This window comes from Echiichthys vipera (genome assembly GCF_963691815.1).
Source record: "Echiichthys vipera genome assembly, chromosome: 2".
Lineage (NCBI taxonomy): Eukaryota > Metazoa > Chordata > Actinopteri > Perciformes > Trachinidae > Echiichthys > Echiichthys vipera.
The window spans coordinates 6,444,357-6,471,099 of record NC_139827.1 but is presented as its reverse complement, the minus strand read 5'-3'; the positions used below and the strand labels follow the sequence as shown (position 1 = coordinate 6,471,099).

At 41.5% G+C, this 26,743-nt stretch overlaps 1 protein-coding gene across 1 annotated transcript; it reads left to right on the top strand.

The window, feature by feature from the left end:
• Window positions 1–1,944: 1,944 nt before the first annotated feature.
• On the top strand, window positions 1,945–23,519 carry gtf3c1 (general transcription factor IIIC subunit 1). The gene is made up of 40 exons (XM_083922084.1): window positions 1,945–2,327; window positions 3,823–4,032; window positions 4,231–4,407; window positions 4,510–4,659; window positions 5,816–5,912; window positions 5,988–6,111; window positions 6,272–6,451; window positions 6,735–6,850; window positions 8,219–8,271; window positions 8,365–8,717; window positions 8,857–8,925; window positions 9,819–9,934; window positions 10,039–10,163; window positions 10,251–10,404; window positions 11,073–11,176; window positions 11,494–11,579; window positions 11,893–12,201; window positions 12,596–12,741; window positions 13,245–13,342; window positions 13,430–13,526; window positions 13,970–14,153; window positions 14,257–14,353; window positions 14,536–14,668; window positions 14,754–14,841; window positions 15,136–15,212; window positions 15,392–15,500; window positions 15,578–15,720; window positions 16,345–16,487; window positions 16,570–16,654; window positions 16,755–16,870; window positions 16,962–17,021; window positions 17,111–17,204; window positions 17,708–17,880; window positions 18,117–18,749; window positions 19,942–20,081; window positions 20,404–20,508; window positions 20,596–20,888; window positions 22,001–22,548; window positions 22,655–22,841; window positions 23,114–23,519. Exons 1-40 carry the CDS (start codon window positions 2,107–2,109, stop codon window positions 23,327–23,329), a joined length of 6,609 nt encoding a protein of 2,202 aa, XP_083778210.1. The 5' UTR covers window positions 1,945–2,106; the 3' UTR covers window positions 23,330–23,519.
• Window positions 23,520–26,743: the final 3,224 nt, after the last annotated feature.

The window sequence follows — 26,743 nt, the reverse complement described above, 5'->3', positions numbered from 1 at the left end:
TTTTCCAGCTGATGAGTCAAACTGTCCTTTTTCTTTACGGTGTTTACTGCGTATTTTCCACCAATCTATAAATACTAATAAATGTCTATGTTAGGCTCAATTCTGCTTTACTTAACTACAACTCCAAATTAAATGTTTATGAATCTTTTTTCTGCATTAAACTGACAACTATGGTTAACATTTGCAGATGAAAAGCTCCTAAAATATGATCAGCTTATTAATTGTAGATTGAAACACTCAGAAATATAACTGAATACAAATTGTAATGGTAAATAATTTATTAGTTTTTCTAAAAATCTAGCTGCTGAATTTAAAAGTGCTGATGATTTTGGCAAAACAATCCAAACCCGATGATCACTTAATATACATGATGTGGCAATTCAAATAACCTTTTAATCTTTTTTTTTCATATAGAATCTTGATCTGAAAAATTACTTGTGGAGTGAAGGGTAGGTTATTTCCCAATAAAATAAGGTAAGAGTAAAAGACTACAATTATAAAGTAGTATTTGTACTCAAGTACTTGAGTAAATGGTATTTTCCACCACTTATTTTTTATGATATTTTGTGGTTTCAAAAACAAGTAAAACAAGTATTTTTTCCTGTTCACAACAAAAGAAACACCTTCTTAATCATTTTTTTCATCAACTTTATTATTGATTTGATTTGATTTGATTGAGTTACATCAGTAAAGGTCACATCAAGCACAGAAACAGACATATGACTTTTGAATAACACGCAAACACTAGATGGATTAGGATCAAAACTATGGCATACTGTTTAGGAGTTATAGGTATTCCATAATATTGAGGACCTCTTCGTAAGAAAATAAAACACCATTGTTGTTGAATAGCTGTCTTACACAAATAATATTATTGCTAAACCACTCCCCAAAGAATATGGATATTTTCTTTCAAAGTATATTTTTGTTATATAATATATAGAGTAATGGTGTGGTGAAAAATTGTGTGGTATGTCATTGACCATCTCTCTCATTCATCTCATCTCATCTTCATCCGCTTATCCGGGGTCTGGTCGCGGGGGCAGCAGCTTTAGCAGGGGACCCCAAACTTCCCTTTCCCGGGCCACATTAACCAGCTCTAACTGGGGGATCCTGAGGCGTTCCCAGGCCAGTGTGGAGATATAATCTCTCCACCTGGTCCTGGGTCTTCCCCGAGGCCTTCTCCCAGCTGGACGTACCTGGAACACCTCCCTAGGGAGGCGCCCAGGGTTCATCCTTACTATGCCTGAACCACTTCAACTGGCTCCTTTCAACGCAAAGGAGCAGCGGCTCTACTCCGAGTTCCTCATGGATGCTGAACTTCTCACCCTATCTCTAAGGGAGAGAAAGGGTGAGGGACCCGGTCATATGCCTCACACACAAATACTGTTCATTAACATGGTTTTCAGTAATAAAGTTTTCTCTAGTGAAACACAAGATCTCAACCTCGTTCAGTAATTTGTTATGAAAGTTGAAGAGACGAATAAGGATTTTTTTCCTGTTATAGGTACATACTAAGAGGAATTATAGACCACCAATTTAGAAAACCTTTAATTGGTGATACAATTCCCTATTAAGTTTGTTTTTTTCAGAAATTGTTTGATCCAATTGATCTAAAAAGTGTTGTCCAAAGGAACAAAGTCCAAAAATTTAAGTCCACTATTCTCATGTGTGTTTATGATAAAATACAGTTTTATTTTTCCATAAAAAGTTGAACATCTGATGCATGCATTGAATGGTTTTGTGCAGGAACTCCACCTTGTGGATGATTTTTCGTGAAAGAACGTCACGCGTCCAACGTGAGGTTAAAGTTGAACTATGACGCAAGCACGTACAGCGTGACACAGTAGTCGGAGAACGTAAGTCAGTTAGAGGAAGTATTTTTGTAAACAAATGTGTTGTTTTCATTTATTTTAATGAATTAACACAGTTCTCTGACACGAAATAACTTCAGTAGGCGAATAATCTTTCTATTTTATTTTAATTTAATTTAAATAACCGGTGAATTTCTGAGCCCGGAACGAGCGCACAAGTTGCTAGGTTACGTTAGCTAGTTGCTCTTATAGCATGTTAGCTCGTTAGCTCACCCACGGTCTGTAGCATGCTATGGATCCGTTAAGCGCAGTTGAGGATGAAGTGTGTTTGGAGGGACTGGACGGGATAACTATTCCCTCTCTGTGGATACGACTCGAAGACAGAAATCCCAAGTTTCCCCTGAAGCTCGACGACGGCACCAAGGAGCTCCTCTGGAAGTCTGTGATCAGCAACACCGAGCTGAAGTTTTATCAACTCCCGGAGGAGAGGGAAGATGTTGAGCTGTTTGACAGGTGAGGGACGTCCTCCTTCTCTCCACCAGGTTTTTCAAGATCATCCACAAACCACGATGTAAACATTTTTAGTGGGACTATTTTCTTCCAGATCAGCGGGGTATGAGCAGGGTTCGCACGGGTGCTGGAAGTCCTTGAAAATGCTTTGCAAGGTTTGAAAAGTGCTTGGATTTTGGATGAAGTACTTCACAACAAATAGCTATAGAATAGGAATTTGATTTATTTCTTATGCTTCTGTTATTGCAAACATAATTTAAGTTGTTTGTAGCATAATACCATCACTCTTAATGTGATTTATCTTGAAAATGGACCTTGAACCTGCTTGAAAATGCTTATATTTGATCTTGGAAAAGCTGCACTAACCCTGCATGAGGTACAGCCAGCTAGTATGAATGCAGTCTAATACAAATACAGCCCAGCAATAACTCACACCATAATGAAGGTTACAATATTACCTTGAAGTGTTTCTAATGTCTTGTCTACCTTCATGTTAATGACCACAAGCACTTTTCAGGCCCCCAAAAGTATTTTGTTGTTAAGATTTAGAGATTTATTTTCTCTCTAGTTTGATCCTACAAGGAGTATTTGTAATTTAGCTGAGTTAACCCTTTAAACAACAATAACTAGTTCCTGGTTTGTCACCTCAAGTCCACACTGTTAGAAAGATATACTATTACGCGGATTATTGATCGACCGCTATGGATTTTTTTAGGGTCGATGACCGATATGGACTGATGATTTTCTTGAGCTGATATATGGAGCAAAAACTACTTTTGCTCCCTCAATTTACATCATACAAATTATACAATGATGACAACAAATGTTACATGTCTCAATTTTAAAGGGAAAAGGAACAATTATTGAACTTTAAAAAGGCGTCTCCAGCAACACGGAGCTGCCTTTGGACGCCTGTCTGTAAATAATGCCTGGAAAAAACTTTTGCGACCGCAGCAGCCCGCATCAGCCGATTATCTGCTGATAATATCAGCCTGCCAATTTATCGGTCTATCACCAATGTGGATGCACATTATTTCCTTCATCTTAGGCTGTTCATGGTTTCTATTCCCAATCTTGTTCAATCTAAAAGTGGTGCTTCAGGTATTTTGTATGATGCTTCCATAAAGTGGGGACTTGATAGAAACAGATTAAAAAGAAGTAAGGAATCTTTGGTGAGTGAGCCAGGCTTTATCTCCTACCATCAGTGGTTGAATGGGAACAAATACCTGCAGCTCTTTTCCAAATATCCTATGGGAAATGTTCCCAACAGTTTGGTTTTGTATAAAGTCCAATTTGCACACTTGCATTCTAGAAACTGGGAAACTTTGATATATATCCTGTGTGTGGAGTGTTTTCCTTCTCTAGAGAGTTCCACTTCAAATTCAGGGAAAGACATTAAGTGCTTCGTTGGATAGTTTATGTTCCATGTGCCTCTTCATGTGAGAGTTTCGATGCCCTGATGTTGATTTTATGTTTGCATGCATGTGTGTGTTTTCAGATATAAAGACATCGACCCAGAAACAGGCATTGAAAAAATTACCAAGTTTAATAACACCCGGAAAGACTGTTACCCGATCCATATTATTCTAGAAAACAAGGATGGGATTCAGGGCTCGTGTGCAGTCTTCAAAGAGAGGACAGATGTCACTAAGCACATCCGCTCAAAGTCCCTCACCCCATTACTCAGCTTACAGGAGGCTTTGGAAAGGTTTGTAGAGTTTGTTTGACAGCTATTCTACACACATTCACTTTCTGTTTAACTTCAAAACTAAGCCATATCAGCATAACAATATCAAGTCTTAATCCACAAAAGTTATTCAGATAACTACATTTTATTTCATTTGAGAGTTTAACTGTACTTTATGTTTTACATTTCCTCCCTCCTCTCTAACCCGTACCTCCTCAGATATGGCCGAAAGCTCGTTGTCGTGGCTTCTCAGAAGCTGCGATTCAGGACCCTGATTGGATCGGAGAGCGATCCTGATTTGAAACTGAACGACGACTCTTTCTGCGTGTTGGAACGAGTGGGTCGAGCTCGATGGCAGGGAGAGCTGCAGAGGGATCTGCACGTATGCTCTTTCAAGTAGGAGATGCGTACCGCTCATTTAGCACAGTGTCGTCTCTGCTCTGGGTTCACTGTGTTACAAGCTGCGGTTTATATGTTCGCTGTGTTGTGTTCCAACAGGATCGACGCTCGGAAGTTGCATTACATGAGGAAGTCTCTTGTCAAATATGGACTCATCAGCATGCAGTCTTATGTGTCACGACTGAAGTCATCAACAGTACAACAGCAACACTCCATTCTTCTGCTGCTCAAACGCTTCCATGTAAACAGGTTTGTTTATTATGTGTTTCTGCAGTTGTGCACAAAAACAGAAGGGCGTGGGGGATATCCTGCTATGTCTCCTATTGTAATCTCTCTAATTTGTTAAGTAGAAACTTCAGTACCTTATAGCCGTGTTAGGTGTTGCTCTCGGGATGGCAACGTCAGTCTGATGGTTTGCCAAAACACCATTTTAATTTGTGCTTTTGTGTGAAATATCTCAAAATCTATTGGATGGATTGCTATGACATTTTGTTCGGATATATTGTGTTTTGAGAATGAATTGGGATTACTTTAATGATCCATTAACTCTTCATCCAGCGCCACAACTTGGTCAAAAAATGTGTCAATATTTTAGTGACTTCCAAATGAATGACGTGTCCATCCTCAACATTAGCATGTTAGCACCATAGAATTGTCTCTGTGGTTAGCACTACTGTTGTGAGCAGTTCAGGGCTGAATGATATAGGAAATAATATCATTGCACTTTAATTTTTTTGGACTAATATTGCAGTTGCGATTAAGTTTTTTTAAAGTTTGTTATCTTCTATAATAATCACTTCACAGTAGCAATAAAAGGCTCTTTTGCAAAACCAACATAACATTAGATACAGTCAACATATACACTGCTCTTTCATGTAGGGCATACACTAATTGATGCATGAATTGATATGAATAACTTTGATCAGCTATTGAATTGTAAAAACCTTCAATCACAGTAGAACATTATGGCGTATAACTTTAAGCCTTGCAAACACAATAAACATAGTAATATAATCATCAGGACTTAAAGGAAAACGTTTTTTTTGCAGTACGTGCAGATAAACGACACCAAGCTGCAGTGACTCAAAGTTTCCCTTTAACTTCAAATCTGAAAAAAGAGCTGCAGAACATTAGTAAATGGAAAATGAATGTCAATGTTATTCATCTCCAGTCAGTAACAGTATTGTAACAAATCACACAATCTAAAGTGCACACTGACTATTTGCTCTACCACTCGGAAACATGATGAGAACTTTGGTGTAAACACGTTTATGTTTCTGCTTCAGTTTCCACCGTCGTCCCACAGGGCCAAGTGTTTCTGACACGTTTTTTTGTCCGTTTGAATACGATGAATCATTCAGTCCTATTTGAGTTTAAAGTTTTCCGTTTTCCTCTACTCTTTCAGGAGGACTAAGTATGACATACTGATGGAGTACGTGTCCAAACTTCTCCAGCAATCACCGGGTCACTTCGCCACTTTGCAGACACTCAAAGATCACCTTGTGAGTATCTCTCTGTGTCCGTTGTTGTTGTGCTCGCCTCTCTCTTTGTGGTAATAACTGTGTGTTTTCTTGCAGCATGTGGACGATCGTACTTTTAAACGTGTATTTCAATACATGCGATCTGCCAAGTTGGTTGAATATTGCCAGTTCCCTCTGGAGGACTTAAATCCCGGCGGCGGACCCTGCTTAAACAAAAGAGGTAACGTGTGACTGAAGCACCAATACATATGAGCCGACCTCAGAGAAAACCCTTTTCGGCCGCTTGTACCCGCGACCTCGTCAGCTGCTTTTAAATGTGTTGTACAAATGAAGTTTAACTTGACTTGAAATGTGCCGAATCATCTCATTTTGTTCTCCAGGGCAAAAAGTGCTTGTGCGCTGTTTGAGGCTGTTAAAGCAGTACACCGGGAAGAGCGTCGCTGATGATGACGACGATGAAGACGAGGATGAAGAAGATGACACCGGAGCAAGAAGACGAGCTCTCTCTTCGGAGGGGCGACTCATGGAGAAAGATGTCCTGTCACAGGCTTATCACATCGGTAGGTTCAATTCCTATCATTGCTTACAAAACAGATCTCGGGGATACTGTGTCAGGTAAATAGAAATGGATTAATTTGGCACAGCTTTATGCTGTTGTATTAAGAAAATGAATTTAGGGCTCTCCATTGCCGTCCGGAAATCCATTGTTCTTATTCATTGACAGAGACGACAAGAACAGTCCAGGAAGTTAATGATTGCACTGTAATTATCCAAAAAAACATTCCCCTCATCCAAATTACTTTATTAATTATTCTTGCCTGTGTCTTTTTTGCTTTAATGCAGTTTTATCCAGCGGTAAAAAGGGAATTTCCCAGCGCAGTATCGGGTTAAGGATGCACGTCGGTAAGCTGGAGTCCCGTATGATCTGCCGAAGGCTCGAGAGGGATGGAGTGATAAAGGTGAGAGCTGATTTTTTTCATTTTTCAGGGTCATACCTCTATTGTTTGCACTTCAACATTTTTACATGCTTTAATTAAAAAACAAAACGTACTTTTCTCGTGCTGTCTGTCTGTATTTAAATTCAAAAAACTTTATTTGTCCCAGACGGTTAATAAGAAGGCATGTAGAGTAAAAAAGACATGACAAACACAATACAACCATTTAACACAGACACATTCTTCAGCACATAACTAACTTTTAAAGTGAGAACATTGTAGATCTGCAGTTAGTGTTATTAAATTGGATAGATAAATACATTTAAATAGTAAAATGTCCTGGTGGCTGTGGGCCGAGTTAAGGAGCAGTTCATGGGAGGTTTTTTTGTCGTTCTTGTTTTAATTTTGTGCTTCACCTGGTGAGAAGCGGGTTAGAGAGGGTTGGGAGTTGGCAGCTGAACGGCCTTTGGGATGAAGGTTGCTCGACACCTCTGAAACCTGAACAGCAAAGCCGACGGCGTGATGGCAGCCACTCAAATGAAGGAAACAGGGCATGTCAATCAATCAATCAATCAATACTTTATTTGTTAGGGACAGTGCACATTAATGAACAACGATAACAACGTATCACTGTAAAAGTGCCCGATTATAGCAAAGATGCTAATTTGCATCCGTAGTCCCTGCTAAAATAAATAGAAAAAATACAAATAGAAGAGACAAGACACACCGCACAATACATTACACACTCAGGAGGACACCAGACCCACAAAGGATAAAAAAATTAAATAAAAGGTCATGTGCAATATGATACAGACAAGCCAGTGGACGCACTTTTGATTTGATTTAAGCCACTTTTTGAGTGAGGGGTCATTCAGAATCCTGCCAGCAGATCTGAGCGTCTGCTGTTCACAGTGGGAGGAGAGGGTTCTCAGGGGCAGCCCAATCATTTTTGAGCAGATTTTGACCGTGCTCTGCAGGTGAAAGAGAATGTAATGACACCCTTGATTTAGGATTAGTGAAAAGTGGTGAGGATTTCTTTGCTGACCCCGAAGCAATTGAGCTTTCTCAGCGAGTACTGCAGCTGCTGGCATCTCCTGATGATCTCCTCTGTGTTCGTCTCCGACCTCAGCAGGTTATCAGAGATAGTCCCCAGGTATTTGGACTCCTGCAATATCTCAACAGGGTTCCCATGGATTCACCCTCTGTCTGAAACACTACGTTATAGCACCTGTCTCTTTAAGACATCCTCCTTTAAAACATCAATGTGCTCTGATTGGCTTGTGTGAAAAATGTGGTGCACCTTTGGCAAATCTCAAACTATAGGTGGAGAGACTGAGATGACCTTTCCTCGTTTTGCTCATTTTAATGTGTGTGATGTGTTTCACCCTGCAGGGATTCATGGAGGACGAGGGTCGGCAGAGGACTACAAAATATATCAGCCATAAGTGTGTATCTATAAACAAGTTTAACTTTCTAAATTCTTAATTTTAAAGCCACATCATATCGAATACTGTTGTTCTGCTTACTTGTCTCGACAGGTGCGTTGGTGTGAGTGATCACCTCCAACTGTTTGCTAAGGAGCAGGAACGCAAGAAGCAGCTTTACTCTTCTGCATCAAAGACATCAAATGCTGCAGCGCCCACCCCTAAAACACCACCGTCAACGTCAAACGCAAGAAAAACCTCCAAAACTCCTGCAGCAAAGAAGGTAAAGAAAGCAGGAAGAGGAAAGAAGGATGCAGAGGAGGCGGGGCCGACGTGTGGGGATGGAGAAGGGGATACAGCAGATGGAGGCATGGATGGAGAGGGAGGTGAAGCAGGAGGGAAAAGAACGACGGAAACTAATCAGAAGCAGCCGGAGATCCTCCCCGTGCAACTCACACCAGATGAAAGTAAGTACTCATTAAACCTTCGCACATTTCACACAAGACAGGAATAACTGTGACTAACTGTGACCTGTCATCATGGTATAATAATAATGAGTATTAGTTTAATAGGCACTTATTCGTCTCGTCCCTCTTCTTCCCTCAGGTGAAACACCAACCTGCAGCAAATCCTTGACCAGTGCCACACCTGACTCAGTGTCCACTCCCACAGCAGGTGATTTGCAAACACACTTTTATCTAAGCTACAGCAGCAAACAGGAGGTAATTATCTGTGTGTTTGTCAATATGAGCAACTCCTCTCGCAGTCACAGTATAATAAAGAATCTATTGCGGGTTCTTATTAACTCACAGACCAGTCATTAGTCATAAGCATTACTTTATAACGTTCCTAAAACCACATCTAATCTAATTTCCACTTTAACAGAAAATAACTCTCTCTCTATGTACATGTTTGTCTTGAGCTTACAAATGGTGATTTCCTCTAAAGAATGTACTCAAGAGATCCACATGCCACCGACGGGCTCTTCTTTGATGATCGTTTATGATTTTTTGTTAATAAAATAAATACATTTGCAGGTTTTTCATGTCAGTGAACCTGAAGTTTGGGCAGACATGATTTGGCCATGATGTTGAGCTACGACTGAACCATAATTCAGTATTTTTATATATGTATAATCTCTTCATCCAATCAAAATTGTGCCAATCTGCCACAGTATGAGATTTAAAACTTGTAGAAAATGAAGTTCTGCTATTAAACCAACAGACCGTTTCAGTCAATCTAAATGTTTATTTTGCACTTCTGGTTAGATGCTAACTGCGTTCTATTGTCTCTGTACTCTGCACGACGACAACAAAGTTGAATCTAATCTAATCTGCAGGTAGATATTGATTAAAAGATACATTTTTATTTGTCATTAATATTAATCCATATCATCTCTCTGACTTGGATCTCTATTGTCTCACAGATCAAATGTTATATCTAACACAAATATTGATTATAAATATGACAAACCTTTGTAGCAGTGGCGGTTTTTTATTCCCCATGGCGGATATGTATACTATGTGTGTTTACTCATATTTCATTCAAACTGTCTCTTCTATCACAAGTTGAGGAGGAAGAATCCAGCTCAAATCTCGCCAGCGCTTTGCCTCCGACTGAGGCGTTGAATTCAGACGGAGACGGCAACGTTGTGGTTGTTAAAGAAGTTTGCGCGCTCCCGCAGGTAAGTCTGATGGAGTTGCTTGCATTGTTCGTGTTTGTTTACTGTTTTATTCCAGCTGTTTTGAGAGGAGTGCTGATGGTAGCAGTTCTATCCATCTCCTTCAGGTCCAGCCTCGTAAAAAATACCAAAGGCATTATGAGAGGTCTCATGAGACGTACCGCCTGTTGAGGAGGAAGAACCTGATCGTTGAGGCTGTCGGCAGCTTGAAAATCATCGAGGGTCTTTTCCTGTCAGTTTGTCTTGAATGTTATTTCAAAAGCATTTTATCCCACAGTTAGAGAGGGAACCAAAATGTCAACATGCTGTCTTTCTTCAGGCTACAGAAGATCATCAATGACGACGAGAAGCAGGACGGAGTCAACTCGAAGTGCTGCAAGAAGACTGTAACACGGCTCGTCGACTGTCTGTCCAGAGAAGGCTTACTTAAGGTTTACAGGACCACTGTCGTACAGGATGGGATCACCAAGAACGTAAGTCCATACATTACACCCTGTTAGTGATGGGAATAGTCCAATAATAATAATAATAAAAACCTCTGGTTCACAGGTATGTTCATTTAACAAGGATTGTTGTTGAGTTTGCCTATCACTACTTGTTTTGATCAGCTGGTATTCTGTTGCACTTTGAGGCCTTTGGCTACTATTTACATTGATAAAATAAAGACAATATATGCACTCATATGTCTCTGTAGTGTTTTACAATATCCATTAATGTGACGCTTGTATTTTCTGGCGCCTTATTTTAGATTATTTTCGTCAACCGGCCTCAATTCCAAATTAATTGAATATCCCTGCTCTAATATGTATTCATACTTATTCATTTTTCTCTCAAAATGCATCCGATTGATGCCCCCAACCCCTCTCCCATCTGGTCACCCGAGCCTGTAGTCCTTTGAAAGTTGCTGAATTCATACAGTGTAAACACACATGCATATATCCTTAATCCTTATGGCAATCTATATGAGGAATAATCTGTTAGAAATTATGCATATTTGATAGTATTGTAAATATTATATTGTAATGCCTTTAGAATATGCCTAGCAACACACGTATTCACTCATTTAATAACATGACAAATCATCAAAAAAGGCTGCACATATACACCTCACACCAAACCACCACTGTTCCTCTTCATTCAGATCGAGATGGTCGTTCATCCGTCCATTCAGCCCAACGATGCTGCAGTGAGCCGAGTTATTGAACAGGTCCGCTTCAGAATCTCCAGCTCTTACACGGCCGTACGGTGAGTAATAAAGAAATACCAGTTCAGTAGTATAGAGGTGTTTTCTCATATGAACTCCCTGTCACACATGTACAATATCACACAGCATGAGATTCTGTGTCAGGCAGGTTCTCACTTACTGTAAGTGCTCAGTTTGGTTTAGGGAAGGGAGGACATGATGTGGATTACACCGCGATCATGTAGCGGGTTTGTAATTTGGTCATAAACAACAGAGTCTCATGCCGCCAGAAGTTTACGAATCTTGTCATCTCTCCAGTTTCCAGACATTTCCGTTGCCGTCTTTGCAGCTGACTTTTGTCTTTCCTTCTGTCCTTCAGTCTGCAGCTCGCTGAAGAGAAAGCCAGAGAACAACAAAAAGCGTGTGATGAAACGCAGAAAGTGGATGAGTTCAAGCCCACAACAGGTTTGTTTCACTGCATATTAGAAGAGCAACACTATGGGAGGAGATGTTTTGTCTGGAGGGCTTTTCCTCTCGGTCAGGAAGCAAAATAAAATGTTACCACAAATACAGGGTCAAGTTTAAATTTTTGAATTTGAGTTCACAGTTGTAAACATGCTTTCCGATTTTTCTTCTTTGCCCTCTTTGCTGCTCTATATTGGTTTCTTTAACACTGTATATGCACTGTTTTGATCTCCTTCTGATATAAGATCAGATTTCTTTCTCCTCTAAATCTTTGTTGTTGTTCATCGTCTTCTCTCTGCCTCTGCTTTTATAGTTCGGGGATTGGGAAAGAGCTTTGGCTTCCAGCCAAAGATGCATCGTCTGCGTCTCGTTCATAACTACCTCTGGTACCTGATATACGGGCACCCGCTGAGAAACACCTCCACTGACTCCCAGTCGACCGCTCAAACACCAGCAGACCTTAACAGTTGTAATCCTAGTGCCCAAAACCCAGACGACCCTAAGGAACAGGATCCGAAAGACTCTGTGGACCCACCGACTGACATGGATGTGACTTCATCAAGTAAAGAGGAGGAGCTGAAGGATAAATCGACACCTGGTGACTCTCACTCTGACTTGAAAGGTGAGAGCATCATCTCCTGTAGTAGCACACCTGTGCCTTCGAATGGGTCGTCATTTTGTTTCCTAATGACTTTACTTCTTTTGTTGTCAGAATCAGTGTGCAGTACCTCTTAAATAAAGTTATTTGTTTTGCAAAACAGCGTCCTGAGTACCTTTGCAGAGTTCTATCGGTACACAATCAAGATAGAAAAGATCTTTTGTCATTACAGCTCTAAAATCCACTAATCTTTGAATTTTTCCCTTCTAAAATCGGTATCAGCCTCAAAAATCCCATATAGGTCGGGCCCTAGTTTTAAATATTAGGATGAGTTTTCGCTCTCACGTTGGGTTATGTGTATATATACAGTTTCCCAACTAACCGCCTTGATTTTTCTGCAATATCCTGCCTCTCATAGTGTTCGCCGATGAAGATTCATGGAAGAAATTCATGCCTCCTGTCCGTGTGCACAAGGAGTTCGGCAGCGGCTGGGCGAGGGTCGGTGACCTGCTCCTCTGCCTGCCGCTCTCTATCTTCATTCAGGTCATTCAGATCAATTATAAGGTGAGAAAACAAAGTGTGTTTGTGTTTTTTAAAATGATGTTCTGCAGTTCATCCCACTTACTGAGATTTTCAGCTCTGGTCTTCAACCAAAGAAAGTCACAGTCAAAGACAACATTCAGGCCAATTAAGGTTTTTTGAAGGATAAAACTTTTCTTCACCTGAAAATGACAATAAATCTAATAACCCTAACAACAGTGCAGTCTCAGTCTGCCTGATAGGTTATAACTGCAGCTGATGCAGCAGTCTGTAGTACCGTTGTTAGCGTATTACATACATACATTTTTTGTCATAATTGAAAAGGGGTGGGCGAAGTATCGGGCATACACCTAATAGGTCATCTCCCTAATATTAAAGTGGCCGTAATATACTGAATAAAAATTCCATTATGCCTCCTTAGACATTTATGAGATATTGTTGATGGCATATTTCTTATAGTTCAGCTTGCAATGCATGAAAAAAGATGCGTGCTGCACATAAACACCCATTTGCTGACTTGTCCACAGGTGGATGGACTGGAGGAATATCTCAACGACCCCGTGAAGCAACACTATCTTATTAGAGTGCTGCCCGCCTCAATGAGAAGACAGCTGCTTTATAAACGGTGACTTTCTTTCTCTTTCTCTCATGCTCTCTCTGTAAACACATCATACGTGCCATCTAAACGTATCTATGTGTTCCTTTACGTCAGGAAATACATCTTCTTGTTTCATGAGAACCTGCAGAAGTTGGTCTACATGGGTCTGTTGCAGTTTGGTCCTGTGGAGAAGTTCAAGGATAAAGACCAGGTACACGGTGAAGTCTGTCAAAGCTACAAGGACACTTTTTGTTTGAAAGAGGGACAGAAGTTAAGACCGACGTTATCGTTTTTTCTTGTGATGTTTGGTGTTTAATTAATAAATGGAAAATGGTCTAAATTGAACATTTTTAGGTAATTTTCAGCATGTTGTTGGAGTCTTTTCCTCCTTTTTATTACATAACAAATGTAGAGATGCTATACAAACATAGAAGTTAAATGCAACGTGAAATTAAAAATGGTAACCCAAAGCGGCTTTTATTGTAAATCTGTTACTGCTGTTTTCTGAGGCTAAAAGAGTACAGAGGTCACTTAATTACAAAATACATAAGTTCGGGAGCAGTCAGCATTTGTGACTGTCACAAGAAATGGAGGCTAAGTTCTCTTTTCATGTGTCACCTATCATATTTTTTCTCCATAACTGCATTGATCCAGGTGTTTGTGTACCTGAGGCGTAATGCCACCATTGTTGACACCACCAACGCTGAGGCTCACTACTGGCTTGTCACAGAGTCACCTGAGAAACCGTTTGAGAGGCGCAAATACACGTTAAACACTGCTGAAGACGTGGAAAACTACTGGTTTGACCTTATGTGCGTCTGCCTCAACACACCACTTGGTATGTGCACACAGAGTCACCCACAGCACTGGCAATCCTATGGAGAAGTACATTTTTCACTTTTTAAAAATGTGCCATTCTCTCTTTGTTTGCATTTTTTTAGGGGTAATCCGCAGTAAGAGACATGCTTCAGAGGAAGAACATGATCCTTCCTTTGTGCATGAACGTAACGTGTTCGTCGGACTGGCGTACCTGCTAAAGTAAGTGGAGTATGAGTTTATTTATATAGCACCTTACAATACCAAAGTCATTCGAAGTGCTTTATACTGTATAAGACAGAAAGAAAAGAGGTTAGTGAAATATAAATGCAGTTCATCACCAGTGTGTTTAAATAGCACTGATGTATATGTGTATCTGTACACACACACACACACGCGCACAGGGGCAGTCGAGAAGTGAGTGACGACGGGTCGATACCAGGAGACGGTAAAGGAGCCGGAGGTCTAGACTCTGAATTCTTTGGTCATCTGAAACGCAACTGGTTGTGGACCAACCACCTGCTTGCTTTAAAAACGGTATGTAACAGTATGTACGTGCACGCAGACGGAGACAGTATTAAATGTGAGCTAATACTTGTGCACATGTATCTGTTGTTTTTAGACTCCAAGTGGTACAGAGTCGAAGGAGAATAAGATCCGACTGAAGAGCCTGCTGAGTAAAAACACTCTCAGGATTGCACTTAAAGCTTGTGAGTTGCTGCTTAATGCTTGATGAATTTCTTTCTTTTGAATCACATTCTCTGTGTGATCATGATGAGACTCTCAAAGCCCCGTGTTACAAGGTGACTTGTTGCTTTAATTCAGCATTAAAAATACATCAGGGGAAAGGCTGAGTCTAAAAATGAGTCTCTGTGATGTTGTTGCTGTCAGATTTGAGGTTTTAGCATCTGATGTGTTGTTACACCATTTACTTCAAAATGAACCTTAAAGTGTCACAGTCTTACTCATCAATAACATGCTTTTTATACGTCTGTGTGTCACAGGTGGAACTACTACACCTCGTTATGTGACTACCAAGCGACCACCGGCTGCCAAGCGACCATTGATAGAAACTGTCGAGGTATGAGACCTGTCAGTTGTATTCTTTTATGCCACTACACCTACCCACTATTGCAGCATACAGAGAGGTGTTTCTGTTATTTAGCCGCCCCTCATTGATGTAAATGGGCCGGACAAAATGATAGAAAACACCTGTCAGGCTAAAAACAATGTTTCTTGCTTTCGTGTGTTTGTGATCAGTTGGATATCGAGCCTGCTTCCAGAAACCAGCAGGTTGTCGGAGGAAAGCGACAGAAGAGGAAGAGAAGCAAAAAGGAGGTTGTCAAGGCCCCACGCAAGAAGAAGAAAGGTAGTGTGAGCTTCAAAATGCACGCATGTGACTGATGGATTAAAGACTGAAGACTGATTTGTGTTTTTGCCTTGAAGAGCCCAAGAAACGCGGCCCTGCCCACGACGAGGCAGACCACCGAGCTTTGAAGAGGATGACCAGACAGAGAGTCTACTGGTCTGTGCAGGAAGACTCACTGATGATGCTCTGCAGCGTGGCCTCATACCTGCTCAACAGCAAGGTACGCACACACAAGTGTTGTCTAAAGCAGTCGGGTATGGCCACTTAAACCAGTTAAACCGTGCTTTGTTCTTTTTCTTGTTTTAGTTTTATCTTTTTTAAAAGGTAAAATTAAATAGAAAAACAAAAAGTTTAGTGTTTGCAACAAACTCCCACCACAAGAAAGACGAGCAGCTTGTGGATGGTTTTAAGAAACAGCTCAGAACATAATTTTATGATATTGCTTTTAATTAGTTTCCACTTTTTGTTGTTTATTTATCATCACCTGCTGCACTGATCCTGTAAAAACCCCAGCTTTTCATGAGCCTCATGACAATGCAGCAAATACTATGGGTTGTTTAATGGTTTCTTTGTCCTTGAATTCAACTATAACAGATATTTTTATAATATATAAAATGATAAACAATATGAAAAGGTGGTGATGAAGCCACAGATAATATTCATCAAATGTTTTAAAATGATGATACGAACAGTAACATTATTATCGATGTTTTGAACGTACAAAAATCATTTTGATGAACATAAACTGTTTTAAGAAAGAAAAAAGACGTCCTTGTCTTCTAATGATGCTTTATGAGCACTTGTTTGGATGAAAGCGTGACAGCGTATTGTGAATGTGTTGCAGTTAAAAAGGGCATTCGTACCTTACTGTGTGGTGAGAGACCTGCTCCACGCGGAGTTTGAGATAGCGAAGGATAAAACGTCCGTCGCTGTCGGGCGACGCACACGTTACATCCTCAAAAATCCCCAGACACTTCTGAACTACAGGTAGGTACATATAATAAACACACACCCATGTATGTATTAACACAAATGTGCCGTTTTATTCATCAGCAGCTGTGTGTTGCAGGATCTGTCTGGCTGAGGTGTACCAGGACAAACCTCTGATGAGGCTGTTGGACGAGAAGAAACCGGCCGATCCAGACAGTCCAGATGTGTGTTTTTGTTTTGTTCATATAATTGTTGCTCTTTTTGTGGTTCTGAAGATGACTTATCATTATTTCTTGTGTGATATTTCTGCATGTGTTGTTTCAGGATTGTAGTAAAACGGTCTCAGAGTATATCCGGCTGCTCAGGCAGAAGTTCAGCGCCGTTCTCCTGAGCGCCCACGAAACCGTCATGCCTGACACGAAACAACAGCTCTTCTCACGGTAAGAAGACGTTTGACGTGCTGACTGAAGACTAGCAGTGACGGCTTAGTGCAGTTTGTAATGTGTGTGCGTGTGTGCGCTTGCGTTGCAGGTATAAGGTCTCGGCAATAGAGCATGTGAATCGAGTGTCACAGAAAGACAATCTCAACAGGTGAGGATTCAGTTAGATTTTTCTTCTATTCACTACGTTTGAATTGTTATGGTACCAGTTAATTGTCTGTTTGTTTGTGCCCATTGCAGCACAGAGGACATTCACGCCATCGTGTTACATAACTTGATCCAGAGCACTCTGGCCATGGCCAACAGTCAGATGAAGTCGTCCAGATCCTTTCAGGTACGGCCCTCTGATTTACTTCTTTATGAAGTTTAGTTTTGCATCAGCAGAACGGGGACTTGAGACTTGGTCATTGTTCTGATGACTTGCAACTTGACTGAAAATAGATAATGATGGGGAGGAGGTATCTTTTTAAATTTAGAATTGTTGTTGTTTGTTTGTTTGTTTTGATTACATTTATTTCACTGAATATCAATACTACTATTACTACTACTACTATTAGACAGGTGCTAATATCTTTACTCTTTATAAAGACCGGATACTGCAGGTAGGTGACTTGACTTGTCTTGACTTTACTAAGTATAAATAAAATAAGGCAGACATAATAACTCTAGTGTAAAACACCATAAAATAGAAATAAATAAGAAAGTACACAAAGTGTTTACAGGTGGGTCTTGAGCTGCTTTTTAAAGTTGTCCATTAGTTGTTTCCACTCTCCTTTTCCCGTTCAACACTCGCTGATTCAAAAACAAACCCAAACTTCTGATTATCTTCTTCCTCAGACCTTCCACATGTACAGTAAGTACAGCCAGGAGCTCCTGTGCCAAGTGTTCATACAGTGCAGGAAGAGGGGTCTGGTCAACCGCCGTCGTGTCAGTCAGCCGTTTGGACCAAAGAAGAACCGAGCGCTGCCCATCCTGCCGATGTCCTACCAGCTATCCCAGTCCTACTACAGGTACTCAGATTACTGTGAATACTCAGAATACTTGCATCTCAGCACGTCTCTTTTCAAACCTAACAGGTGTGATGGAAATACAAACATGTATTCCCTAAAGGAACTTTTTTGCTTCTCTGAGTTTAGTTCCTGGGATTATTTGGTCTGTTGTTAACACAATATTTGAATTCTTGGATGCTGCATACGGTTTGATTGCAGAACCTTCTGACCACCCATCTCCCTCTCCGTCCTGACAGGCTTTTTTCGTGGCGTTTCCCTCACTCCCTGTGCACGGATTCCTTTCGCTTCTTGAGGACCCTAATAGACAACGGGACGGGAGACAACAGACCCGTCACTACCTTCTACCACGAAACCGAGAACAGGTCCGTGAACGGCGAGGAAGTAGTGAAAAATACGGGGTCACAGAAGAAAAAGAAACAAGATGGAGGAAGACCACCGACCGAGCCGGAGGAACAACCGGGGAAGGCAAACGATGACGTCACACATGAAGGAGAGAAGGACCACAGTAAAATGGAAGGAGAAGAGAAGTTGACGGAGGTGAGCGACGAGAAAACTGAGGCGACAAACGGAACAGATGAACAGAAAATCCCAGCCGACTGCCTCACAGCCGGTTCTGCCGAAGATCCATCCGGCAGCGAGCAGACGGACGCTCATCTACCCAGAGAAGAGCCTCCAGCTTCCTCCAACACGGAATCAGAGGAGCCTCCAGATGTGTCCGACATGCTGCCATTCTCTATGAGCTCTCCGGGTGGGGCCTGCGTGGTCTCCCTCAGCCTAATGTCTCTGGGACTGCTGAGCGTGTACATGTCCATACCTAAACAGATGGTGGTGGTGGACAGCACCATGGTGGACAATGATGTGGTCAAGAGGTGAGTTATAATCTGTGTGCACATCACTGCGGTCATTGTATTCAAAGTGTAGAAGAGATCGTCTGGAGTAACGGGGACTCTAAAGAGAAGAGATGTTGCTAAGAAATTAAATGTACCTGCATGTTCCTGGAGAGGAAGCACACGTCTCAGATTATATTTATAACCCATGTGTATAACACAGATATTTCATAATCTGGACAAATATCTCCATGACTAGTTACGTAGTAGGATTCCTTGTAATTTGAGTGAGCTGACCCTTTTACAAAACAGAATTCCCATCGGGGCAGTACGGTGAAGGCAATAAAACAGCTTTTTTTTAAACACTAATGCTGCTCAAACCTACAGAAGAGTCCCTACACAGTAAACAAAGCACCAATGGGCTCCTTCCTTTTGGATTGACTTTGTTAATCAACTTGAATGGACTTTACCACAAGAGGAGCTGGTACAGGGGCCAGTTGGTAAGTCTATAAAACACTCTTTTAATAAACTCTGGCTTCACTAACTACGTTGTTGGTGATTCGGTTAATGTGTAGGGACTCTTCTCATGCTACTGCAGAGGTTTGGTGTTATTTTGAGCAGAATTAGTGGTTAAAAAAGCCGTTTTAAAGCCTTCACCGTACTGCCCCGAGCTAATCAGTGTTAGCCACATCTGGTTTAGCTACTCTCCATGATTTCTCCGTTAATAGCTGTTACATGAAAAAAACTGTCTCAATGGTTTATTTGATGTATTTAAGTGCCGAAACAGACCATGGGGGGATTTTGCGCCGGAATTACACTTTAAAGTTAATTTACTGGAGTTTATTTATATATTTATGTCACATGTAATTTAAACTTGAAGTGGCTCTCAGAGGATTTACAATCATCAGAGAATAACATAATGACAACGCTGGTGTCAAGACACTTTACTTTAGACAAGTGAGGTAACAGTTAAGTAAAAGCAGACCAAAGCAAATATGTATGAAGCATTTGCGTCTTTAGGCTCAAATTGCATTTGTCCCTATAAAATAATGAGTAGAAGAATGTAGAATGAGTTGGTTCGCTACAACAATCACATAAAAATGACCATCCACACCTTTGACAGATATTTGCGACAGGCTGAATAAATATCTCCCGGTCTGCTCGCTGTGATAGATTCACCAGCTAATAGAGTTTCATACTGTTAAAGAAATAGTAATGCCTTTTGTCTTTTCAGTATGGCCGCTCTGGAAGAAGAGGACGATGATGACGACGACGGTGAGGAGTGTGAGGGGAAGAAAAGACTGGAAGTGAAGTCGCATCAAGCGTCTCACACCAACTACCTGATGATGCGCGGACACTGCATCCCAGGCATAGGTAGAGTTTGAATCTTTTACTTTTCTTAGGTGGATGTTTTCTGCATATTTTGTGTGTAACCGTACAAGTGGTTCGGTTTTCTATCAGTTAAACATCAATTAAGCAAGATCATCCCTATTTCTTGTGACTCAATGCACTTTACTTTTACATCAAAGGACAATAGACGTGACTTATTCACTATCGTGGTGCTTCATTCTGCGATTAAAAAGTGACTTAATAGATATTTATTTCTTTAAAAGATAGATACATCGCTACTGAAAATACTTTTTTAGTTGAAGCCTTATTCAGATTTGTAAAATGTGTGACTTTGCTTTGGTTCTAGTCAAAATACGTAAGCTCAACACCATCGATAACCTTGTGGTGGAGTCGTGCATCATGAGGTTGCAGCTGCGCGACACACCTGCTCACCACGTGTTCAGTGTGGAGGGTGAGTATCAACACATAAAAGACATTTACAAACACCATCTCATCTGCAGAAAATAACTCCTTTATTTCATTTTGTCTTCATCTTTAGACGCTCCACCACTGGACTTGACTAAATGCGGTCCATCCCTGCTGCCCCCAGTCCTCACCTACTCCACCCGCTCCCCCGCTTCAGCTTCTCCGAACAGTGTGGAGGAGTGTGACGAGCGTTTGGCTCAGCAAAGAGGATACACGCCGCAGGACATTGAAGCGTGTGCTCAGCTCAGGAGGAGCCTGGATGCAGCTGGTGAGAAAGGCCTGGATATACACGACCTCTACCAGACTCATTCACAGCTGGAGGAGCCGCAGTCTGGACGCACCAGGAGCCTGCAGCAGTACATGAAGGTAAACACCTGTACAGCTGTTCTGCCCTACAGAGACACAACACAATATGTGTCTAAAATCATGCTAAGGCATTTATTTTATCTGTATCTGTTTTACCATATAAATACGATGGAAATGTATAATTTCGCTAAATAAAGCATTTAAAATGTATAGTTACTACAATTTAACCAATTACTTCACTCAGTACAGCTAAAACCAGAGAGCTTTATCAGGTGTGAGCTAGTTGAGCTTAAGCTACATTTGCTTTTTTTTTCCCCAAACGATCTTTGTAATTGAAAAATATAAAGTTTGATGAGACGAAATCTTGGTAATTCAGTTTTCTTATCCCACAAATGAAGCAGAAGCTAAATCTAGTCATGATGACGATTAAAAAAAACACAATTTTCCCCAGTACGATTTTTCACTTTGATTTTAACGGCAAACTCTTTCAGTCAGAAATATTGTGTGGCATCAAGTCGATAGTTTCTGGAAACACAAGCTGGTTAAATTTGTCAATGCCCGGCCTATCTAAGTGTTAAGTTAGAACTGATATTAGTAACTCATGGTCCTGGAAAGTGATTTCTTAAAAAGACCTCTAACTCTGTTTATTTTTTTGTACAGTAATTAAAATGTGCATTAAATATTTTATACAGTTCTGTTTGTGATTTAACTTGATGGGTCCTTGGAAACATTTTGCAATTGTGTCCATGAAATATGTGAGAACAGCGGAGCTAACTTTGTCATTGAAAATGGTCAAATGTGATGCGGGACCTCTTGGTATTTCAGCTTGTTGTTCCACAAATGAGTTACCGTTGCTAAGCATGTCGAGCTGTCTGTCCCCACCAAACATCCATGGACAGAGTCGGCTTTGGTCTTGGAGGTTGTAATAGCTAACCACTCATTATTAAGCTAATTAGCAGGACATGCCAACGTATGAAGCCAAAGGTAGAGCAGATAACATCTTTACTTCACTTTGCTCATGTTTTTTATTTTGAAAAAGTTTCAAATTCCAAACACAGTCCATTTCACTTTACCCTGACAGACCTGCTTTGCGTGGTCACAGACTATCTTTGGTTGTACGATTCCTGTTTGGGTTTCTGCCTGATCTTTAATTTTCCCCTTTTATGCTCCAGGAGTTGCAGGAAGAAGGCCAGGTGTTAAAAGTCGGGAGTTTGGGCCTCCGTTGGGTGCTCCTGCGGCACGCTGATCCGTGGCTGCTGACTGTAAACTCCAAGCAGTGGTCCCAGTCCCGCTTCTCGTCTGACAGATTGCCCTTTTTGGAGAATCAGCACGGTATCCCCTTCATGCGCATGAGATGCAGACGAGAAGACCGGCAGCACCCGGAGGAACCGCCGGCTAAAAAATTGGCTGTGGAAGGACAAGAAGGCGAAGACGGAAGGGACGTGGAGGAGCTGTCAAGTGACGTAACGAGAGACAAAGTGAATGAGGAGAAACAGCTGGAAAAGAGGGAAGATGACGGAAGTGGAGATAAATTGTTGAACCTGGAAAAGGAGGGAGAAAAGCAGATGCAGCCTGAAGAGGAAGGAGAGCAGGAGACGGGACAGGAGAAGGTGGAACCTGAGAAAAGAAATAAATCTAGAACCAGAGCGGACAGTAGAAAGGAGGAAAGAGAGAAAGAAGCGTGTTCTTCACCGACGAGACCAGTCAAAGTTGATAATGAGTAAGTGCAGACTGTGACTAGTAATCTTATTGCAGTTGTTTCTGTGTTTCCCTCTCACGTGTGTCTCTTTCTCCTTCCTGCTTACAACAACTTTCAATCCTCACAGTGAAAATGTGAGTTTCGTCAGCCGGCCGTGGCGCATGGTCGACGGCCACCTGAACCGGCAGGTGTGTAAAGGCATGCTGGAGGGCCTTCTCTACCACATCATGGCCCGACCTGGCCTCACGCAGCAGACACTGGCGGAGCATTACAAAGATTTGCTGCAGCCAATGGCGGTGCTGGAGCTGGTGCAGGTAAACAGAAAAGGCTTTTATGCAACATTTGGGCAACTTCATGAAACTGAAAACTCCTGTCTTCAGACTGAACCGTGGTCTATTACATCCATAAATAACCAAAACATCTTTCTTTATGTCCTGTTGTCTCTAAATGTTGCACTTTAAGCACTAAAGTGTAGTAGATGTATTTGTTTCTTGCACTTTTTGGGGTTGAACCCACAAGTTGAATACACTTATTGTAAGTTGCCTTGGATTGAAAAAATGATTTAGCGTGCCGGTCTCCTCCACAGGCTCTCATCGACATAGGCTGTTTGACGAAGAGAACTCTGGTCAAAACTCCCAAACCCTCGCTGTTCGCCCGCTGCGCGCGCCAGACGACGAGCGGTGAGACGAAAGCGAAGATCGAGGAACCAGACACGGTGTTTTATGAGCCCACCATCAGCTGCTGCCTGCGGCTCGGTCAGATGTTACCCAACGAACGTCACTGGAACCACTGCCTCCCATGAAAGCATGGATCTCACCCGGCCTGACCGGGGTTCACCTCCGGTACATACGGCTTTTGAAGTTCAAGCCTAAAAAGTTCTAGCAACATTCAAACCTTGTCGATAAACCCAAATATTGTTTCATGTCTTGAGCTTTTTTGACATATTTCACTTCTGGTTTTACAGAACAGGGATTTCTTTATACAATTTTTTTCTACATAAGTTCTTTTTTTGGGTTTGTTTTTGTATGATAGTTAAATAATAATAAAAATCGATAACATTGCATTCTTGACTATGTCTTATGTAGATTATTGGGCATGTTAAGCAGTGTGTGCCAGAAAGGAGCCTGTTAAACTACAGACTCAGGCGGGGCAATTTGAATTCCTGGTGGAGGGAACGGGGCCAGTTTCATAGAAGCATGCAGATCACATTTTACAAATGGCTGTCACTCCCATGAGTTGGAGTGTGGCGCTTTTTTGAGTATGCGAGAAGAGGATGATGTCATATTGATGAGACTGGCCACGGGTCTTTACTGCGAGGATGTAGAAGAGTTACTTTCTCACGATGACACAAGATCACACATGAGGTTCACGTCGCAACAAACCAAAAATCTGACGAGTCAGGTCAGTGGAAGAAGTCAGTCCACAAAGATGTGCTTTGTCACTGATTCCCATCCTGTTTTTCATACACAGACCCTCTAAAGTGCAACGTCTCTGCCTTTTACCAAAAATGCAGTGCTGTTGGATCCAGCGGACGGTTTCTCTGAGCAAGTGTGGGGCTGTTTGCTCCGTGCACACTTCCCTGTGTGTGTGTTCAACACCTCCAGACTTTGGAGGGGCCTTGTTTACAAGTTTGGTTAATACACTGTTTGGTTACTAACAATAAGAACTGACTTTGCCATATACGTACCTTTTCCAAAAAGGGGGGGGTTTGTGTTTTGGCAATCTAACGTTTTTTGGAGCTTCATGAATCTGTCTCTTTTGAGTCCCTGAACAAAAGGGAAGCACACTACTAAATTGCTGAAGTATCTCTTTAAAAACATCAGCATGCATTCATCTGTAGCTAAATTATATTTTCAATCAATTTTTCTCACCCAAAAGTTTTGAGTGTATCTTTGAAGCCTTGAAGTGTGATTTTTTTTTTTTAACCCCTACTTGTGTTGTTCACATCTATGTTTGCTAGCTAGCAGATCTCTTTTCCCCTGCCTTTCCTGTCATCTGTCCGTGGGCCACCATCAAAGGGTCAACCGGTGGAATAGCATTAATTGGGCAGCAGGAATGTGTCAAATCACCCTCAATGCTCGGGTCCTCATGCACAAGAATGAAACTAAACAGGGAGCTGTTCATCAAATCATTCCTCCATAGCCCTACTAGTGGTTTAAAGGGGTGTAGACAGAGAAATATCTTAAAACTAGCACACTGTATGCACAGAGAAAGGGTGTCAAACATATTGAAATTGGAATAATGTTTGTTTCACTAAACACTTGGTAACTTTGTAAAAAGAGGGGCTCAAATTGTGTAGCTTGAGTCCAAATGTATACAGCAATCTCCCTTACGTGTAAAAGCTCTTTTTTGCAGAAAGGTAGCCTAATTTAGCTGCTCAGGTAGTTTTGTAATTACTGACAGTATCCTACGGTTTCCTTTTAAAGGTTTTAAAGTTCACTGAAGTCAAACACCTCTTTCTTGTCGCTCTGCTGCTCTTTTCCAAACCCAAATTAAAATATGTCCACGATTGCTCCCGTGATGTGAGAGAGTTCTGCCTTTCTCTGACTATAAATGAGTTAAGATCAGGTTTGAAACAGAGTTTGTAAAATAAGGCTGTTGGTAGGTGAGCACTGGTGAAGAATAAACAGGAGGCTTGTACGTGAACATGCTCAGAGTTGATGGGAGGGCTCTCAGGAAACGGAGCGATAAAGATCACCGGGAAGCTGAGGAATGTTTGCTCACAGCTCTGCACTCAGAAGTGTTTCCACATGAACTATGAGCACGAATCTTTCTCTACTCCGTCGACCTGAAGAACCAAACTTTCAGTTGTTGCTGGAGTGTAGACGGCCAGTTAGAGGCCTACAGATATTATGTGCACTGATCAAAATGTCTGTGTGGGGACAGTGGTGGTCCTGAGCTTAATGCCCCAGGGTGGTGTGTGTGTGTGTGAGGCTGTAAACTGTTCACCTGTGGACATGAAAGCATTTCCTCAGATTCATAGTGCAGACGGTTACCACATTATATATTCAAACATTTGGCTTCAAAGCTCTGTTACCCAAATTTTTAGATACCTGTCGTCACACCAAGGGGCTATAATGGAGCGTAATGGAGTTTTGTTTGTTGTACTGAAAACCTTCAACGCAAATGAAACAATTTTGCTTTATTTATTTTAATGGACAAAATATTTAATTGAAATATTCAGTGGCGTGCACAGGCTTTCTGAAGGGCAGGGGCTAAAAGGAAAAAAAGGACATATAAAGCGCATCCTCGCCACTGAAGAGGGCACTTTAGACATGTTTTGGCTCACAGGGGGCTCTTTAGCACGTGTTTTGGCTCACAGGGGGCACTCTAGCACGTGTTTTGGCCCCCAAGAGGGCACTTTAGCACGTTATGTGGCCCCCAAGAGGGCACTTTAGCACGTGTTTTGGCTCACAGGGGGCCCTTTAGCACGTGTTTTGGCCCCCAAGAGTGCACTTTAGCACGTTATTTGGCCCCCAAGAGTGCACTTTAGCACGTGTTTTGGCTCACAGGGGGCCCTTTAGCACGCGTTTTGGCACCCAAGAGGGCACTTTAGCACGTGTTTTGGCTCACAGGGGGCCCTTTAGCACGTGTTTTGGCCCCCAAGAGTGCACTTTAGCACGTTATTTGGCCCCCAAGAGTGCACTTTAGCACGTGTTTTGGCTCACATGGTGCCCTTTAGAATGCATTTTGGCCCCCAAGAGTTGTTTCAAAATGTGTCACATGTTTCTAAGTAGACTAAACTCTATATGACCTACATTGTAAGCACTTTATTCACAATCCAAGGACTTTTCAAAACTTGAAAACACCACATTATTTTCAAGGATGTTTTAAAGGATCGGCTTAAAGGTGTTGATATGTTGCTAATTTAACTAGATGATAATTTAACTAACTGGTCTGGTTTTTTTTTTCTAATCTTATTCCTAAAACTCAGAGCAGTCCGTAAAGACAAGAGAAGTAGCACATGTTAATTCCCTTTGAAATGAAGCCAGGTAGGGGTGTATCATCCTGGACTGCTGTACACAATGCCACACTTTCACTTTCAAGACTGACGACTGTGAAAAAAACATAGAGAGGATGTGTGATGTGAAAACAGGCTGCACCGCCAACATTGTTCATCTACAACACACAGTGGACGCTCACTTTCTGACCACTTTGGGGTTTTTATGTTTGATGAGTTTTATCATTTGTCATACAAGAAAATAACTGTGAATAA